Source organism: Cydia amplana, chromosome 4 (genome assembly GCF_948474715.1).
Source record: "Cydia amplana chromosome 4, ilCydAmpl1.1, whole genome shotgun sequence".
In the NCBI taxonomy this organism is placed as follows: domain Eukaryota; kingdom Metazoa; phylum Arthropoda; class Insecta; order Lepidoptera; family Tortricidae; genus Cydia; species Cydia amplana.
In genome coordinates, this window is record NC_086072.1 from 3,070,224 (window position 1) to 3,091,063 (window position 20,840).

General features: G+C 40.2%; 1 protein-coding gene across 1 annotated transcript; it reads left to right on the forward strand.

The window, feature by feature from the left end:
• The first annotated feature begins 7,226 nt into the window (after nt 1-7,226).
• Nucleotides 7,227-20,313, forward strand: LOC134663075 (17-beta-hydroxysteroid dehydrogenase 13-like). Its single transcript, XM_063519396.1, has 7 exons — nt 7,227-7,270; nt 7,948-8,095; nt 10,758-10,909; nt 11,461-11,638; nt 18,258-18,443; nt 18,934-19,116; nt 20,225-20,313. Coding segments are annotated over exons 1-7 (930 nt in total). The 5' UTR covers nt 7,227-7,268; the 3' UTR covers nt 20,306-20,313.
• Nucleotides 20,314-20,840: the final 527 nt, after the last annotated feature.

A 20,840-nucleotide genomic window follows, 5' to 3' on the forward strand; every position in this document is an offset into this window, starting at 1 on the left:
CCTGTCACACAGTTTTTCCAAGGTTTTAAGTAGGAATGATGTGAGACTGATGGGCCTAAAGGATTTAGCAGCTGTGTAGTCGTTCTTACCTGGTTTAGGTATGAATACCACATTCACATCTCTCCATCTTCTGGGCACGTACCCCCAGGCTAGGCAGGCTGCCATGATGTTGGTCAGGGTTTCCTGGATGAGTCCTAGCCCCCACTGTAGGAGAGCGGGGAAGATCCCATCCGGACCAGCCGCTTTGAAGGGATGGAAGCTGTCTATGGCCCACCTGAGTTTCTCAGCGGTGACGACTCTGCGCGCCATTTGCCAGTTGTTATCCGTTGTGCTGTATTCCTCTTCCGGCTGATCTGCATCAGCGAGACTTACACATCCTGGAAAGTGAGTTACCAGGAGTAGGCGTTGGGTCTCTGCAGGGGAAGATGTGTATGTGCCATCCGGTTTTCGTAATGAGCCCAGTTGTGATGTGGGCTTGTGCGCTAGGGTTTTCCTTACCCGGTTGGCTTGGTCTAGTGTTTCGATGCTGCTACAGAAGTTCCTCCATGACAAGGACCTCCAATACCGCAATTTCTTCTTGTACCTGGCCTTGGCTTCGTAGTAGTTGTCCCAGTCCACCTCGGCCGTTGTGTTCATGGCCCTGTTGAAGAGTTTTCTGGTTTTCCGCCGGAGTCTCTCCAGTTCAGGGCCCCACCACTGGTGGCCCGTTATGGCAGTCCTTGCCGGTGGTTTTAGGGGGCACGCCTTGTGGTAGCTGTCTATGAGGGTATCGGTTAAGATATTTACCTGCTGTTCTATCTGAGCCGGTTCCCGAAGGTCATCCCTCGGTGGAAGCAGATCAAGGCTTTCGCCTAGGGCCTTCCTATAACTGGCTCGGTCCGTCTTCCTGGGATTCCTCCGGGCGGTTGGTGTGTCGCTAGATGCTAGTAGATTGAAGCGAATCCATCTATGGTCTGAGCAGGAGGCCTCCTGGGAGACGTGCCATCCCATGACTAGTTCACTGACCTCCTCTGACGCCAGAGTCAGATCGATAATCGTCCTGCATCGTTTGTTTACAAATGTTGGTTCAGCGCCTACATTGAGAATGTTTAGATTAGTAGTCACAAGATATTCAACAAGTGTCTTACCTCTGTTGTTACTGGTCTTCATTCCCCACAGCGGGTGATGTGCGTTGGAGTCGGCCCCGATGATTATTGCGAGGCCTGATCTCTCGCAGTGGTTGACCAGTCGTTGTAGTTCGGCGGGCGGTGGCTCGTCCTCTCCTGGCATGTACGCCGAGGCAAGGACTAGGTCGCGACAGCCTGTTGGCAGTGGAACTTGTAGTTTAATCGCACACAGGTCTCTGGAACAGAATTCAGTGAGCGGTTGTGCAATAATATTGTTAGTAGTTAGGATACATGCCCTAGGGACGGCATGTACCGCGGAGTAATAGAGCTTACCTTTCGTGTCGGAGAGCCCGCGTATGTGTCCGTTGCCCGTCCAGGGTTCTTGTAGGAGGGCAATGGCTGTTGGCAAACCTACCAGACAGCGTCTCAGTTGGGCCGTAGCGGCCACGCTGTGCTGGAGGTTTGCTTGGAGGACACTAGTCGGTGTCCATGTTGTTGTCGGTGGTGGGGGCGGCATCTTGCATCTCCCCTCCCTCCTTCAACATGTCGACCAGCCCCGACTCTATCCAAGCCGACAAGTCCTCACCCTCGGATGATGTCCCGGCTGGTCCCTCACCAGTGCCAAGGAGTTCATCCTCCGAGAGTTCGGGTATCGTCGGCTTGGGTAGAGCTGGGGGGGCAATTCTCTCCCCGGAGACAGACTTACTCTGCCCGGAGGTGCCCGCGGCCAGTTCACTGGGGACCTGTGCTCCCGTTACCCTTAGGGTGGAACCCTGCAGGGTGGGAGGCTGGTCCAGGTATTTGCCTCCGGGACCCCTGAACCTGAGGTAGACATTGCCCACTCCACAGTTCAGGGATCTGCCCCTCTCCATGAAGGCGGGGACGAGGTCTTCGGGGATTGTAAAGGCGACAAACCACCCCTGGTCTTGCCGCAGTATCTCGATTATGGACCAAGTGTCAACCTTGGCCCATTCGTTCTGGTACCTTAGACCGTCAGCTGCCTGACGGACGTCTTCCCAGGACGAGTTGTTGATGTTCGGTATTAGGAGCCCGCACTTAACTCTCCTTGCCATCTCCGACTGGCGAACCGCCTTGAGGGAGATGTCTGGCAAGGTTAGGGCCTGGACGCATCGCTGAGACCAGGCGGCCGAGTATTCGTCTTCTGCGAAGACCCTCAGCTGCCCTTCAGCGAAGACAGGCTTGCCCTTGAATTTAGGTGGCCTGACTCCTACCAGTTTGTTTCTCGCCTCCGCCACGATTGCTTGGTGCAACCCGCGGAGGATGGCGTTAGAGTGTTCAGCGGTGATCTTCCCCGACTTCGCGTCAGTAATGACGATCGTCATGTCAGATGCCGCTGTTTGTGCATACGACAGCGGTTGGCTTGGGCTCACTAGTCGCTGCTTTTTGTTATCTCCTTGCGGGGAGAAGGAATCGTCTCGCGTCCTTTTAGCAGCGGCTCGTGCGAACTTGCCGGGCCGTCGTTTGGGTGGAGCTGCGGCCGAACTCATAGGGCTACTGGCCGACGTTCCAGCCTTGGGGGGTAGGGTGGAACCTTTCCCCTTTGGCGGAGGCCTGCCAGCAGCATCCTGCTTGTTCGGCGCCGGTTTGGGTGCCGGCTTCTGGGAAGTCTGCGCGCCCACACCGGTTGCAGGGTGTGTTGGTGTTTGTGTGCTGCCCAGCTGCTGCTCTCGCGCTAGACGAGCTGCACGCCTCTGGTTCTTGTTTTTCTTCTTCTTCTTAGCTACCCCACCTTGACATTTAACAGGGGGGGGTGGGTTAGAAGAAGAGTTCGCAGGTCTGGCGGGGTGGGGCTTCCCAGCAGGGGGTCGCTTCTTGGACCTTCGGTCCACTACCTGCCAGTCCTGGAAGGAGTTTGGGCCAGTCTGTTCCCCAGATGAACTGGGTTGCGGACCGGCCGGGGTTTCGGTCTGACGCACTGTCACTGGAACAGCTTGTCTCGCCTGTGTGGCTTCACCATTAGCGATGGACGCTGCTGGATCAGCTTGGGGGTTTTCGTTAGACCTGTTATCCATAGTTCGTAACGATTTTCTTCATCCTCATCGGCTCCCACCCTACAAGGGCCCCACCTCTGGGAACGCCTACTCACACATATAAAAGGTGCTTTCAGTCGTTAGGACACCGACTCGGGTATAGAAGTGAGAAGTTGGCTAGTTGCGCGACATCGGAAATGTGTAAGGGTGGAACGTAGGGTCGTCCAGGTCAGACGCCCTCCGCCCGATTCACCTATACGCACTTCCTCAGCATGGCCTTTCACCACCGCATCAGCAGCCGAAACTGCCTCTGCGGCCCCCTCACTTCTCGCCGTGAGCCCACCTACGGTTCCTCACTAGACCATTTCCCGGACTGTGGCTAGTAGCCCGGGCTACCGTTTTGCCCGAAATTAGGGCCAAAGCAGACGTGTTGCCACGCGGGTTGGCTATGGCTCAATCGCCAGGATCCCGTCATCCTTGCTTACGGCGCTCAACTGTGCAGGTCCTAGCACAGGCAGGTTGTATATAGGTCGTCAGTAGTAACCTGCACCTACTGACAACACCAGTGTGGATGTTAGCCGCCACTAGAAAGAGGCACGAATGCCAGTCGCTAGTGGCGTTGCCCAGGGTGGACCGGGGGTGACAGACGGCCGGCAAACTTCCCCCTGTCTCCCGCTCGGGGAGGTCATCACACCACTCCACCCTGTTGACTCTTTACCTATATGTTCAAATAATTTGACGTTGTCATGGCAGTATGTAAATAAACATGTCAATGAAAAAGTGTGATCTTATTTGAGAATGATAATAATATAATACATAAATAGAATACCTCCGCTAAACGTATACTGTATCGTGTTACTGGGCGTCGGTAACATAGTGAGGTGAGTTTTCAGTTCTATCGGCACTCCCGGAGTGCAACCGTTGTTGCTTGTTTACATTTTGTTACAACATATCTAAAGAAATATACTAGGTACCTATAGATACGCCACTGATTATTGTTTTGCCCCATCAGACAAATTTCGACTCAAACTCAGTAACATTGTCACATCTTCACCACATTATGACTTCACCTAGATGCGGTCAGATGATTACTTTACACATAATGGCGTCTTCGGCGTGGCTGGCCTACGGGCGCGTAACACAATGCCTCATTACAGCGATTACGAAAAATACCGGCGTTTGAAAAAAAATACAATGAGGATGGCACGATTGTAAAATAACAAGCTATCTTAAGACCAGACCACACAACAAACCAGTAGTAAAGAATATACATTTTTGAAATGTTTTCATAATTCCACAGTAATACTATGAAAAGGAGTATTAATATTTCAATAAGTTACAGACGCGTTAGTACTAACGTATCGTACTTACGTAAATTACCTCTGCACATCCACACAATTATATGTGCATCAGGTACACAAAAAAGTGCCAATTCATATCCTATTCTAATGATAATTCAGGTGATTATGATAATGTTCTAATGAATCATTATACCTACAGATAAAAAAATCTGCAGCTGAAGTAATTATATATGTAGAGATATGAAATTTAGAATTTACATAATTATCAGTTAGTTTTTTTTTATGTTTTAAAAAATATGGACATAGATGGTAAAACATCAACAACAAATCACCTTAATACCTATGACTAAAGTCATCATCACAATTTAATCACAATCACAACTAACAGTAAATATTTCAAAAATCTTTATAAATATTTATGAGAAAAGAAAAGTTCCTTTTTTAACTGTAATGTTAATTTGTATCAATTTAGCACATATTTTAATAAATATTCGGCATAAAATCAAATGCTGGATTTGCTGGACAATTTTTACTCATGCTTATTATCATCATCTAAGTATGTTACAAAAAGAAAATGTATTTCTCTTCATTATTTTTCTAAGACCATTGGATATCTTCGGGATAGAACTTAAAACTGCCGCCTATGCTAAAACCAAAACAACACGGTATGTATTAGAACAAATTAAATTATTTTCAGAAAATGTTTTAATTTGTTTTTATTTCAAGTAGAAACACTACTATATAAATCATAAATTTTTTCTTAGTATAAAATGGTATGTCAGGTATGTTTTATAATTAAATTTTTTGAAAAAAGAATGGTTACATTTTGGTCCGCCATCCATAATAAAGTAGGTAACTGAAAGCCTTGGAGGATATAATCAAACGGAGACGCCATGTCTGTAATTTTCTGTACAAAACAGTCTGCCGATTTTTGCGGGGGAGGGGAACGTCAAATGTATGCGTAACGTAAAAATAGCCATGTCAGATAAACATCAGTCCATACATTGTGTATGACCGTTGGCCGCCTATTTTCGACAGAGGGGAAAGCCTGTTAATGGCTACTCCGTTTAGTTGTATCCTCCAAGCTGAAAGCATTTAAGAATCACACAAACTTGACTTATATCGACCGGGATATGAACCGTGATTACATTTTGTATTGTTTGTTAACTGCATAGAAATATCATATGCTCGAAAATAATACAACAGTTAATCACGGATCACATCCCGACCAATATAAGTCTAGTGAAGCTAACCGCGTATCATTCAAAACTGTCACACCTGTCCCACAAACTAAAAAGGGTGGCTTTTTAACCACAACACAATTAAAATTCCACTCTCATTTTAAAACAACATGCTTAAATATATCTATGTCAGGTACAGAGGTGGTGGTGGCGAGAAGTGGCGCCGCCTGGAGGAGGCCTATGTCAAAGACAGTCTGGCCTTAGAAGAAGAAACAGAAAAAGAGTAAAAACATAAATAAATAAATAAATGGATAACTTGCATAGTGTAAAAGAGAATGTAACAAAATGAATATGTCAGGAATAAAGGCAATTTCAATTCAATTCATGTCTGATACTAGTTTGTACCCCATTAGTACGTACAAAACGTTTTGCTGTTGCTTGATGGCTGGTAAAGGCTTCTATTTTATAAACAAAAAGTTTATAAAATTGACATTGAGTACCTAACACTGTCTAGTGTAACATTAAAAAGTATTTTTCTTTGTAATGCAGAGCCACCAGGTTTTTTTTATAAGAATAAGAAATATTTATTAGCACAAAAAGAACATAAAACATAAATAACTATCTATAAGTTAATGGTTGGTTTGCGTACCGTCCCCAGATGAGAACCTTTACTTGTTTTCAATAAAACTAAGGGAAATAAATACTAATAGGTAAAGTTATGCACTCACCTTATATGCAACACAAAACAGCACGAGTCCCGATGCTCCCAATCATAAAGTTTGTCACAGAACTCTCACGTTTTTAGACTCCTTTAAACAAGGTTAATCCAACTAACAACAAAAACACACACATTGTTTATTTATTATTAAACTTAACGTATTTTGAGATAAACACGTAAATAAATGCAGCTGCAGTTCAGCTTATGAACTGTCAAGTTGACACTTTGACAGTTGTGTCTGTTGTCACCATGGTGACAGCTAAAAGGAGTTTTTCAGACGCACTTAACCATCACTTAACTGACTTGGTGTTCGAATTTGTTCAAGACATAGAAAAAAATGTGTGTAGGTATTTCACTAAAATCTCAATTTTACACATTGACTTAAATAGCATGGAAATTTAGTTTCAGGGGTAACATTTAGATGGCGCTTTATTCAAATTAGCTATGAGTAAATTATATTACAGATATCTGCATAGTAAGTGCATAGTTGTTTTCTTTCGTATTTTCTCGGAAACGTTCGTATTTGTAATGCTACTTCCATCAACCTCAGTACTTTTTGTACCGAGACTGACTGAAATAGCAAGACACTTTCGTACGTTTCCGTGAAAATACGAAGGAAAATAATTATGCACTACATCTGTATGTTATTATGTTTTAATAATATTAATAGGTAACATTATTTTAATTCACAGCAAATATCTTTATGTTTAAATTATCTCGACATTGCTAATTTTTAATTTTAACTGTGTTTACCTAAGTACCTATATTATTTCTTGTAGGTACCTAACTGTTGCGACATGTTAGATAAGTTTAGGTATATATAATATGGATTTCACATGTATCAATACGTCTCCGGCCAACTAATTAACCGATAAGGATTATGTACCTAACTATTTTATCAAAATTAAAGGAGAGTGAAGTAAACACTGAGTGTTATTCTTTCACTGGACATAGTTTGAGCAGGATATAAAATGTAAGTCACTCACTTCACTTTCTTCACTTTAAATATTTTTGTAGGTGATATTGGCAGTGGTCAGGAGTCTAGTTTTCTTCCTGACCACGCTAACTTTGCACAAGCTTATATCCCTAATAAAGTTCATACTTGACTTGACGTAGCACTTGTCATGGAAACTTAGCGTGGTTGTCCGACTCTACTAACGTGTAGTGTACATAGTACGAACCTATTTAGTAAAAGTAGATACCTATATACAATATAGAATATGTTTTTGAGTGGGTTTGTTTGACGATCACAATCCGTTCGATTCGATACCCTGGTCGACAAAGTCCTATTCGATTCAACCAATAAGCAAATTTCTTTGTTTATGTTTACACACCATAGTGAGACTTAGTGAAATGCGTAGAGCGTAGGTCGGTATCATAAGTATTTTCTAATAAGATTAGTTCTAGTTTAAGTTAATTAGTTCAAATTAAAAAACCGGCCAAGTGCGAGGCGGACTCTCGCACGAAAGGTTCCGTACCGTAACGTAAAAACGGCAAAAAAATCACTGTGAATATTTGGTGTCTATTTTATAGGGGTACTCCACACTTTGTTACAGCAAAATCGGTGCTTAAAAAAGTTGGCTAAGATGGACTCTATCTACATAATATGTATTATATACTCGTATATATCAATTTTTCTTTTGTTTACAGGGCAGAGGAGCCAACAGTAATCACAGTCTGGCTACTGACAGTAGAGATTATAACGACTCTGTTTAGAATTGTTTTCGAGCTAGTTCGAGGCATTTATCTCTCATTCGTGCCACCTGCTCCGAAGGATGTTTCAGGAGAAATTATACTGGTATGTAACTATCTCCGTGATTGTTATGCTATTTAGGGTTCCAGCTAAATTGGACATTCCATAGCGTAAGTATGGAACAACCAATTTAGCTAGGACCCTAAATAGCGTAACAATCGCGAAGCGTGATGGTACCTACCATTCCATAAATTCAGTATGTAGCTACATCGCGTCATCTGACCATTACTGAACGGTGCTTTTTTAATTCAGAGGCAAAGAGGAATTACAAACTAATCTTAACCTACATAAGTAATTACGACAAACATACGTTAACGTTTATTATGTTATTAACGTTAGCTGTCGATGTCTTTATATTAGCTGTATTCGAGCCACAAAGCACAAATTTAGACTTTATGAATATTATCAAAGTATGTATCGTATCAATCGCAGGTGTCCGTACTGACATAGATTCAATCTTGATGATAACAATCGTATAAAAATATTTCAATGACACACACAGCATGTCATTGATCGACGAAGTCTTAAAGTAAGTACCGTTCGGATTCAGAGTACACCAGTTATTGCTGTAGTACCAGCACGAAGTTAGTGCCGACTGCATTGCTGCCGCAAATGTCAAATATCCGGGCAGCAACCAGTGGGGAGACACTCCTCGGGCAAACTCGGCTCCGTTCGGCACAGCATTGCTCTGAGCAATTATTAGGATTGACACAACTTGACGTCATGGCTTGAATTTTGATAAATAGCCGAAAGGGATAGTGCCATAAGTTATGAAAGGGATATCATGATTCGACCCTGAATCGCTGTGAAATTTCGGTTTTGTAGGAAGTGTCCTTTCTGTACGGTAGTACTATAACTTATTCTATGCAGCAACATCGATTTGACACCCTTTGGGGTGGTGATGCAGTCGGCAGCATTGCTGCACCAGTATCGACATTACTGGCGAGTGCATTGCTGCTACAAGCCAAAATCAATATTGCTGGCTAATGTATTATCGCGTTGCAATATTGCTGCAGTGGGTAGGTAATCTAGTGTAGTGTGAATCCGAACGATATCTTTATTTGTTTTTGATAGGTAACTTTGTTGTTTTGAGCTGACGCCAGACTTATCGCCAGACATTAGGCGGTCTAGCATGACTTGCGTTTTCACGCGCGAGTTTTACTTGAAGTCGCACTTGATGTAAGGACTCGCGCGCAACGGCTCAGGACCGCTTCGGCCTCAGTTTCATTTCGTCATCTCCATAAATCGTCCACAGTGCCATGTCGTCAGCCTACAATTCCTAAATCGTCACCTTCCTAACTTGCCTACTTTCTGATATCGTCAATACCCCATTTTGTCTAAATTCCTATTTTGACCATAGTGCCAACTCGTCCAATATCTGATATCGTCAATATACCATTTTTGTCTACGTTCCTATTTCGACCAAAGTGCCAACTCGTCCGCGTTCTTTTATTTGAATTGAGAATGTAGAATTAATACTGATTGTCACTTAAACTGTCAGAAGCAGCACACATTTTATTCAAATAAAATATTTTTTCTAGCTCAATAGGTATCTAAGAAAGACAGATAAATAGGTAGTTACAAGTGTTTTTTTTTTCAGAGATGGACAACGAATATAGCCAATCAATACTACTTGGATTTGTAGAGGAAGCTTATCAAGCTGAAACACAAGAGTTTTTCAGGTTGAGATCAACCGATTCTACACCTGACCTGTACGTACATCGTGGCACACAAACACTATGTAGTTGACGAGTTGGCACTGTGGTCTAAATAGGAATGTTGACGAGTAAGCACTATGGACGAATTAGGAGTGTTGACGAATCGGCACTGTAGTCTAATTAGGAATATAACCAAGTTACTACAGTGGCCCACGTAAGAAAGCGGGCGAGATAAGAAAGTGACGATATAGGAATGCTGGCGAATCGGAACAGTAGACCAAATGCGAATGAGAACTACTTAAGAAGTTGCCGAAATGAAACTGAGGCCGAAGCGGTCCTGAGCCGCGAGAACGCCAGTAACGTAACTGATGCTAGACCGCCAGGGTGCGTACTGCGTAGACAAGATGCCAATCGTTCACGCTCCGTAGCGTAGCGTAGTTATCTCTTTCTCTCTCTCTATCACTCCTCCTTATTGTTGCGAGAGAAACAGTTGCGTTTCGTTCGCCGTATCAAAGATTATTCACACTATAGTATACTTCATAACGTAATATACTTCATAACCTAGTATACACGTTACATACGCTATACTTAGGTACATAGGTACTGTATATCCGGGTCAACAAATTTTAGGCAAGTACCTACATTTAAATAAACATTTCATATGTGAACCTACAGAAACATGTGTAGGTATAACTACTGAAATTAAAAAACGCAAGGAAGTAAATAATAGAGATTAAAATTGTTTATAAAAATCTCCGATCAAATTTGAGTGTCCTATAACATAGATGGCGCTACTTGGGTAATTCTGCATATAAAGCCCATATAAGAGCCCAAAATCAAAACTTTATTTTGCGTTATTTTCATATTTAAGAAAAAACTTTGATCCCTACAGAATTCCCGTGGTTTGATGGTCGAACTACACTAATTAAAATTCCCAGCCCAAGACTTTTCGTACTAGACTGGCGAACCACGTGTCCCAAGTAATCTATTGTTTGAATAGTTCGGACTGAACTCGCAATTTTAACTGCATATTAAACCATTTTCCACAGATAACAGGCGCAGGACACGGCATGGGCCGCGAGGTGGCTATTAGGTTCGCCAAGCTGGGAGCTACCATCGTGTGTGTAGACATTAACAAGGAGGGCAACCAGGAAACTGTAGACTTGATCAAGGCGGCTAAGGGCGCTGCTCACAGATTCGAGTAAGTTGCGAAACCTGGCTTAGGTACTCTAGCGTTCAAGGCTAAGGGCACAGCTCACAGATTCGAGTAAGTTGCCGAACCTGGTTTAGGTACTCTGGCGTTCAAAAGTGCATGGACATGTTTCAACCGTACCGTACTAATATTAAGCATTACGGTCGACATCTATCCATGCACTTTTGAACGCCACCTGGCGGTTTAGCATGAGTTGCGTTCTCGCGCGCGTCTCCATACATCTTGCGCGACTTCAAGTATGGAGTCGCGCGCGAGAACGCAACTCATGCTAGACTGCCTGTTGCCACTGTACCTGTTATTTGTCTATATATTCGTAGTAGATAGATAGTGCGTCAAAGCTAACCCTGCACTTACTAATTTGGCAGCGACCAAAGGAAGGAACAAAGTAAAGGAGGGTTTTCTAGAAATTGTTCATATATAATGATAGTTTACATTTATGCCAACCGCAAAGTCGGTCAGTTAGCTTGGACGCACTGTTTTGGATTTTCTGTTTAAAATCAGCCAAAGGAGAAAGACTATCACATAAAAAACTCCTTCAGGGCAGATGTCACAGACCGCGACGCAGTATTTAAACTAGCCCAGCGAGTAACAATCGAAGTCGGTGACGTCACGATCCTGGTGAATAATGCCGGCATCATGCCCTGCAAGCCGCTGCTGCGGTGGTCGGAGCCGGAGGTGCGCTCCACCATGGATATTAACGTCAACGGGAACATTTGGGTGAGTTAACAGGTTGTTTTTCACACTGTACCCCGGGCCGGATCTAGGGTAGAGCGAGTGGAGCGGCCGCTCTAGGCGCCAAATGGTAGGGGGTTGCCAAAACGGCAAATACTGTGAAAACAAACATCTAGAAAAACGGACGGGTAACTACGGAACCGAATACAGAGCATGGAACGCCAAAACTTAATCTCGCTCTACCCTGATCGAGTGCTCGGGCCGGCGCTGGTACTGTACCTCCTCAACCTAAGCCTACCTAAGGGCGGTATTCCACCTGTACAATTTCTTGGTCCAATTTGCCTTGCGTCTCACTCTCTCATTAAGAAAAACGTGAGACGCAAATTCACATTGGACCAAGTAAATGGGCAGGTGGAATACTTCCCTAAGCCATGATACTAAGGTGAATATGGGCAATGAGCATTGTCAAAAAAAAAGTGAATGTACGAGTGTAGGTACTGCTTATATTTTTTATCGAAAGACTTTTGGGTTATCTTTACTTGGAATCACGAAAGCTATCGATAAACATGACCAAAACGAACAAAGTAACATGAAAGGAATACAGTTCCGTGACGTATTTTAATTTAACAGGCATTTTGAATGGACCTTTTCAAAATATAAATTAATACCTAAACAAATTGATAATCGAATTATGTAATAGTCAAATGAAAAATATAATCATTATTACTCCACGGTAAGGATGGTCTAAGGGCTAAATAGGTAAACAAATAACGATAAGAAATTATGTGTAAATAAGCAGTTACGTAAATTACTAAGGCAACTATGTCGGTAAACCTAATTAATATTAAATGACGATGATATCTTGTCTAGTCCTTATCAAGTTATTATTTGTTATCAAAGTTTTAAAGGGCGATTTAAATAGGATTTTGCTGAAAATCTGTTTTTTTGTTGAAGACGTTTTTTAAATCAGCCCGATTGTTTAATATTATTATTAACAAAATTTCCTTGTTTGTGAATATTTTTCAATAGATAATCGTGATTCCTTAGTAACTATTTGGTTATAGGGCGTAACTAATAAACTATGATGTAAATTAAGTATTTCCTGATCTCAGCAGACAAATACATGGGGCCACTGTATTATTTATTACAAAATCACGTTGACTGTAGGTTTTTCTGACAATACAGCATTACATAGGCACAGTCAAAATTGATGATCAAACGAACTTCTTGAAGTGAAGTTCGATCGAAATTATATGAGTCACTTCATTTGAAGATATAATTATATATTAACCATGTAGTTCCCCTATTGTACAGGTAGCATCGCACACATTTAAGAGTAACTATTTTGATTAAAACTGTCAAAGCAACTTCCGCCCACATCCGGTTACCGCTCACCGGCATGCCGCTCTTCATTATTTTTAGAGAAGGCAGAAACCAAAACTTATATCAGGGTTCTAGGGCGGGAGGGACCTTATATTATATCTTCAAATGAAGTGACTCATATAATTTCGATCGAACTTCACTTCAAGAAGTTCGTTTGATCATCAATTATATTTCGTCACTTCATTTTTCAGATATAATTATATATTAACCATGTAGATGTTTAGAGATATAAGTTTTGGTTGAAAAAAGATAAAAGTGTTGGTTGTCTTTTTCTTTTAACTTTTTTTTTTTTTGTCTAAGTTAGGAGATTCCTCCTGACTATCGCATGGGCGCCGGGGCGTCCCGATTGAATTTATTTTTCCTCAGTTTATATTCCACTGAACGCAGTATTTTTAAATACTGTTCGTTACGTACACAACGCACTGGCATTAGAAATATATTATTAAAAGTATAGTAAAACATTTAAAAACAGGTCCTAGGTTTATTTTATTTATAACAAAGGTTATTTATTTATTATTTATTAAAACGAGTCATTCAGGTGGAATGTGTTTGTTAACCGTGGTGCTAAACCGGAACGCCAATTCTTATTTGGCCCAAGTGTACGCAATATATTAGGCTGCTAGGTACTCATAAATAGTGTCATTGGTATGAGATAATTTATGCCTATTAAAGTTCAATATTTCAAAACATTCGTTTGTAAATTAATCGCCGTGCGTGTAGAATATTGACTTTTTTTTTTTTTTTAAATTTAATTTTTTATTCTTGAGATTTATTTTATTATGTTGTACCCATTTTGGATGTTATGTTTTTAACTTACAATTAGTGTCCCAAATATACCACATATGCCACCAAGTAAGTTATATGATTTAAAACCGTATTTTAGTAGTCGTTTAACTTTAAGTTAAAATAATACGATCTGATGATCCTTTTTCATGAAGCCATGATACTACCTTTTCTGATTTATTTACTGCTATCCTAAAGGAATCCAGAAGCACGAGAAACTAAACTGAACCAAAATTAAATCAATGCTTTAGCAAACAACTGTATTAACGGGTTGTGTTTTTAACTTTTTAGGCAATCAAGTACCCAATTTATTATCTAAATATTTATCTATTACTATAATATCGAACGCCGTGTACTGCACACCAAGTTCAGGACATAATATGTGTACATTATACACAAGTTTACTGTGCAAATTGAGTCATAAAGCATTGTTAAAAAGCACAAAGGAAGTTTAGTGATGCAGGTTCAACAAAGGTCCATATTAGGTATAGCTAGGTTAAATTTTTTGAACACATTACGATGTTAGAACAAATCCTAATAATCCCGTTTCAATTTGTTGATAAAACGTAGGTAATTGATAAGAATTCTACTAATAATTTGTGGTCAACTTTACATTTAATTTAATTTGATTTGAAAAGGTGTTATAAACTCTTAAAATGTCCCTTTGTGAAAAAAGGTTTTAAAGTTCGCTAGCGGTCCTTGTCCGCGATGTGGAATTAGAGGCTCCGAGCGGTACTACTTGATATCAAAAACAGGCTCGTCTAAGAGTCATAACGTAATTTAGGCTAACGATACAACCATACAACCCAGCGTTACCTCCATGCAGGACGGGATACGCTGTGGCTGTGATATCGTTCCCCGCGTCTTGACGCGTCGGCCGTGTGATGTTTGAGCAGACAGCGACACTGAGAAAATTTAGTTATGCACACGCATGTCAACTTATAGCAGCTCCTGCTGAACAAATTGTGACACAACGGACATTCTAAAGACTCACGCGGCCTAGCGCGTTTCAAGACTGTCAACTTCAAACTAAGTTTTTTTTTTTTTTTTTTTTTACATATATAACGTGTCTAATATCGTTAGGTCCTCTGGATCTATCCAAGAAAAAAAAAATATAAATTTTATTTTAACCAAATTTCAAAATCCATCATGTTTGCGATCTATAACAAATACCGATATGAACGTGCATAATTATGCTTTCGGTTCAATCATGCGCTATCACATGTGTAGCATTACCAAAAGGTATATTAAACAAAAATCATTTATAAGACTATACTGCTACTCAACTTTCGTAGTAATCTTTCAAATAATTTGCTCAAACTCGAATGGTTATTATTGCGCTCATATTACATATATATAAAAGATGATCCAAGGGCCAAGGTCCATTAATGGCACCAGAATAAGTATATGTATGATCCAATTTTATAAACTTAATGTATACTGTTCGAGTTACTGAAAGTGCAATTGTGCATAGTACTTACCTAATAACCAGTTAAAACCCGAGTAGGTAAAGTCAGCGTACCTACTCAACAAACATCATTTGTAATTAGCTTACTGTACATTTGTACATAACTCCATGTGACGAGTCTTTACATTTGAATAAAGATATATTATAGGGGATGAACCTCTGTTTATCATTTTATAATATTATTGACAACAAGGAATGAATGGCCATATTTGCATAGATATCGGTGTTGCAACTGTTGCAGCTTCTATTCCCGCAGCGCGAACTAAACAGGTACCTATTTACAGCAATCAACTACGAGAGCAATCCGCAGAATTTGAGGTAAGTAATAAGCAACAAAACTCAAACTTATGCCTTCTATTTTTATCCAAATATTCGCTCTGTCGGAAATAAAATATTGTTGGCATAATAAAAATATTGTATTTGCTGTATTGCTACTGTGGTTGTATTGTGAGTTTAGAAAACAAATATTATGTTTAGTGATTTCATCTTGACGCCATGACATATATTATGAATGTGCTATATTAATAACATATGCTGTATTAATGACATAGTGGTATGGTTAGATAGCAAAAGAAGTATAAGTGGTGGGTCCCACCAACTACGGATAATACATTTATGATATGAAGGTAGGTACCTACATATATTTTAAACTTGGCAAAAGCGTATTGCATAGTAGGTACCATCGTATTGTCAGCATTGTATTGACAATGGCTGGAGGGGTACCGTGACCGACACATGAAACTTATTGAACCATACCATACATTCATTTGTTTATGTTTTACGGTTTCTATTACCTATTTAATTATTTATATTTTTAAGGGCATACTCTGAGGGTAATCCTTTAAAGGATAATCGTTTTGAAAAATGGAATATTATAATATGAATAGGTTACCTAGTTAGGTACCTAGTTACCCATTATTTAAAACAATAAATATCTGTGACATATGTGAACAAATATCTTCATAGTGCAACTCGCCAAAATGTACAGAAAACCGTTTTTATTATTATTCTCAGATGGATGGTCATGGTACCTACTCTAAATGACGCTTGACACTTTGTCAGCTTCGACATGAACTGATGTATTAATGATGAAAAAGGCGTAAAAAGTGTTTCGTATTCAGTACTCACAAATTGTTCAAGTGGGTTTATTAGATAAATTATGATGAATAAACTCATGTTCCTCTAATTCAATTGAATTAGGTGTACTCCTTATAGTTGGATGACTCAAATGAATAAATCATTTTATTTCACTTTAAAACAATATCTCAATCAGACAATAAGTAATACTTATTTACTGACTTCGCCTATAAGCGATCTTGACATTATAAATATATTTTTATGTACTCATTTGGTTGACTCTTTTTTATGCAGTTTAATGTAAGAGTAAACCGAAGTTGTTAAAGTTTCATCGTCACCAAAATGTATGCACCACTGTCAGCGCACCACTTCATTTGTTTAATTGCAAATTGTATGTCAGAAAAAATTACTATAAAGTAATAATGTGACGTGATGTAGGTACATCTAGCAATTCCCACTTTTAGAGACAAGTTATAACTACCTCCTGTATTAATATTATTTATGTGGGTACATGTAAGCAATGTACTACTGTGTTAATTATAAAATATGTGAGATAGTCTTTATTGTTGATTCACATTAGACCTCTGGGCGCATTAGGGTTTCTGTTTATTATACTTTGAGGGTTCATACTATTTCTTAAATACCGTTCTATGGGTTAGGTGTGAGTAAAATTTATTATGTCAAACATAATTGGATATTAGAAATTCAAATATATTTTTATATGTTAGGCCATCTAAAAACAAGTAAAAAGAAAGCCTCCCTCGGCTCTATAATAAAGCATATTTACCATTTTAAAGGCAATACATTTTTCACATAACATAATTCGTAATTCTTTATTGCAACCATGGTACCATGGGTACCTACTATGAAAAATGCGCCAATATGAATATCTATAGGCCCTCTGTTTCGTTGTGCGATCTTATGCCTTCGTGTTGGTTCACGACCAACCCCCAGGCGAAATCGGTGTTCGAAATATGAACAGACTTTCCTTCGTGTTGGTTCACGACCAACCCCCAGGCGAAATCGGTGTTCGAAATACGAACAGACTTTCCTTTGTGTTGGTTCACGACCAACCCCTAGGATGATTTATTCCTTCGTGTTAGTTCTCGACTAACCCCCAGGATTTATGTATGTCCTTCAAGTTGAAGGATTGCCCAACTATATTAATAACAAATATTTTTTATATTGCACAACGAATAAAATGTAATCTCACAGCTAACACCATAGTACGAAACGAAGATCGTTATTAAAAAAGCAATGTGGTCTTGTGTCGAATATTTCGGCAACTAGACCGACGACGTGTGAACGCTACCACGCACAAATAAAGAATGAAGAGCGGCATGCCGGTGAGCGGTAACCGGATGTGGGCGGAAGTTGCTTTGACAGTTTTAATCAAAATAGTTACTCTTAAATGTGTGCGATGCTACCTGTACAATAGGGGAACTACATGGTTAATATATAATTATATCTGAAAAATGAAGTGACGAAATATAATTAAGATAGTGGCGACCAAAGCGGCCAAATTTACTGTACGCTATTCTTTATTTCCATAGAAATAAGGATGTTTACCTACTGATTATATTTGGCCACTTTGGCCGACGTTATTTTGTATGTCGAATTATATAGGTATCCCCATCAAAATCCATATACTTACCTAAGGTTAATGTGGGAAGACTGGCATATAACATTTTTGGTAGGGAAGACCGCCGTCAACGTCATAGGACCGTTTGGACACGTACTTCGCTCAGACACAGTCACAAAGGAGCAGCGTCGCTCCTTATGTGGTCTACCGACCTTCTGGAGTGGGGTATGTGAACAAACGCAAAAGTAAGAAGCGACGAAAAAGCTTGTAAACGATCTTACCTGATAGACGATTTTCCTCACATCGACCTTTACCAAACCAATTCAAGACCACGGTTTTTTAAAGTACTTACAACCCGAATATGCTTCCAGATGCTCCAAGCCTTCCTTCCCACCATGCTGGAGCGTAACTACGGCCACATCGTAGCCATGTCGTCCATGGCCGGCATGATGCCCGTGCCCAACCTGGTGCCCTACTGCGGCTCCAAGTTCGCTGTCCGAGCCATCATGGACACACTGGCTCTGGAGCTTCAGAGCCAGCCGAGGGATGCTAGTGGAGTAAGTCGCTTATTCCACAATTTCCACAATATATGCTCATAGACTTTAGAACTTTCCCCGCTAGTACTGCTTGCCTCATACTTGAACGCAATCACGGCAAATACTTTTCTATTACTCAATGACGCGATATCTTAATCTCGCCTTTATATTGTTAGTATGGATTTACAAAGCAACACAATTTTGTCAGCATTGACGTTCCTGTTAATTCCAGCAAAGGTACGTCTTATGGGTTGAAATGTTAAGTCAAGAGGTGTTAATTATATTACGTAGGTATTCATCTAGCGTTTATCCAGATGACATACCTAGATACTCACTGACTCAGTTACTGTACTCCTTGCAACCCAAAAAAAAATCTAATGTTACTCTGGTGAAATTACAAAATCGTGTAACAATATCGTGGAGCGTATACGATTTGGAATAGTTTTCAAAAAAAATCAAGAGTTGGTTGATCATTAAACTTAATTTTAAACTCCCTTTAATTATGTTCCAGCTCAAGTTCACCACCATCTGCCCCTTCGTAGTCAACACGGGTCTCTGCCACCGGCCGAAGTCTCGCTTCCCCGCGCTCGTGACAACCGTGGAGACTGCCGATGCTGCTGACAAAATCGTGGACGCTGTCCGACGGGAGATTAGAGAAATATCCATACCTGGCCACCTGCATTACCTTGCTAGGGTAAGATATTCATAACCTATTCTGAAAGTCGTAGGTGCTTTCTAAAGAACAAAGTCTTGCTTTCCCTCGTTCATTAAAACTGTGGAGATCGCAGACCAGGGCCGTAGCCAGAGTTGAGCAGCCGTAATTATAGGTAGGGAGCAATACCTATATTATCAAAGTGGATGGTATTTCTTAAGGTAGGGAATGGGATTTTATGGTAGGGCAATGCCCCATAATGCCCCCCTGTCTGATTCTATATCCGTCAAGAGATTACAGAGACATCCAAACCTGGTGACCTGTTTTACCTCGTGATGGTAAGGACAGTTATAGCGTAGAGGATTCTAAATATCATAGGTGTCTGAAAAGACCAATGTCCTGTTTTTCCTCACTAATCAAAACTGTAGAGACCGCAGGAGATGCTGATAAAATCTTAAATTGCTGTACGACGAGAGATATATCTGGATAATCTGCATTATCCCTTCCCTTCAGGATAAGGATAGAGAGATCTCACGCACAGACTCTACACGCAGCGCGGTCACTCTGGCTAAAATATCTTTTTCTACTCCAGCACTTAAATGTGTCAATTAAATGACTGACAGTGATATCTAAAGCAATGTCATTTGAATGCTTTGTCTATAGGCTCATAAGATGACTGCTAGCAGTCATCTTATGAGTATAATACAACTGCTTTATTTTTTTTAAAGATACAAGTTCCGATCATCTTGATTGAAAGAGGTATGTTTTCATTTACAATAATAACTCTTTTTTTTTTAATAATAACTTTTTTTTTTTAAATAATAACTCAATTTTTTTTAAATAATAACTCTTTTTTTTTAATAATAACTTTTTTTTAATAATAACTTTTTTTAATAATAACTTTTTTTTTTTTTTTTTTTTTTTTTTTTTTTTTTTTTTTTTTTGCTGCAGCTGTCATAGAAAAAGTAATGTATGCAACAGCTCATAATTGGTTCTTAAAATTCTCGGGTCTTTTTTTACAAAACTCGACTACGTCTCGTTTTGTAACTTCGACCCTTGAATTTTAAGAACCCTTATTATATCACTGTTGCATAAACTACTATTATAAGACTAGCAAAAGTCATTTGTTAAAAAAACCTTTTTTTTTCAGTACTTCATGTGGCTCGTGCCATTCCCTGTCATCAAGATCATCAATTCGTTTATAGACGCTGGCGTCAACCCGCACGACTAGAAGAGTAACTAATTAAAAAAAAGAAAGACTGGAAAGGCTAGTTCAGACTACGTTAGTATAGCTGGTCAACCAAATCTTGTCAGTAAAAAAAGGCGCGAAATTCAAATTTTCTATGGGACGATATCCCTTCGCGCCTACATTTTTCAAATTTGCCGCCTTTTTCTACTGTCAAGATCTGGTTGACCAAGTATAATTTAGTCGAGTGGCGGGTATTTGATTTGTCACTTTGCATTCCTAAAGGGTATACTTATGCTGCACATGGAGCATATGTATACCCTTTACTTTACTCTTTACTTTAGGCATGCAAAGTCACAAACACTCGCCACTCGACTAAATTACTAATGTAGTCCGAACTAGCCTTAACAATCGCGGTAACCAAAGTTTAGAAGAAAGTCAAGCAAGTCAAGAGCCAACCGATCCCACTACCTCGAGTTACCAAAGCCGACCAAAGCTTACCTGACTAATAATGCCTAGCGACATCTATTTTAATGTAAGAGTACTAGACTATTTTAACGAAACAGAAGTCACAAATTAG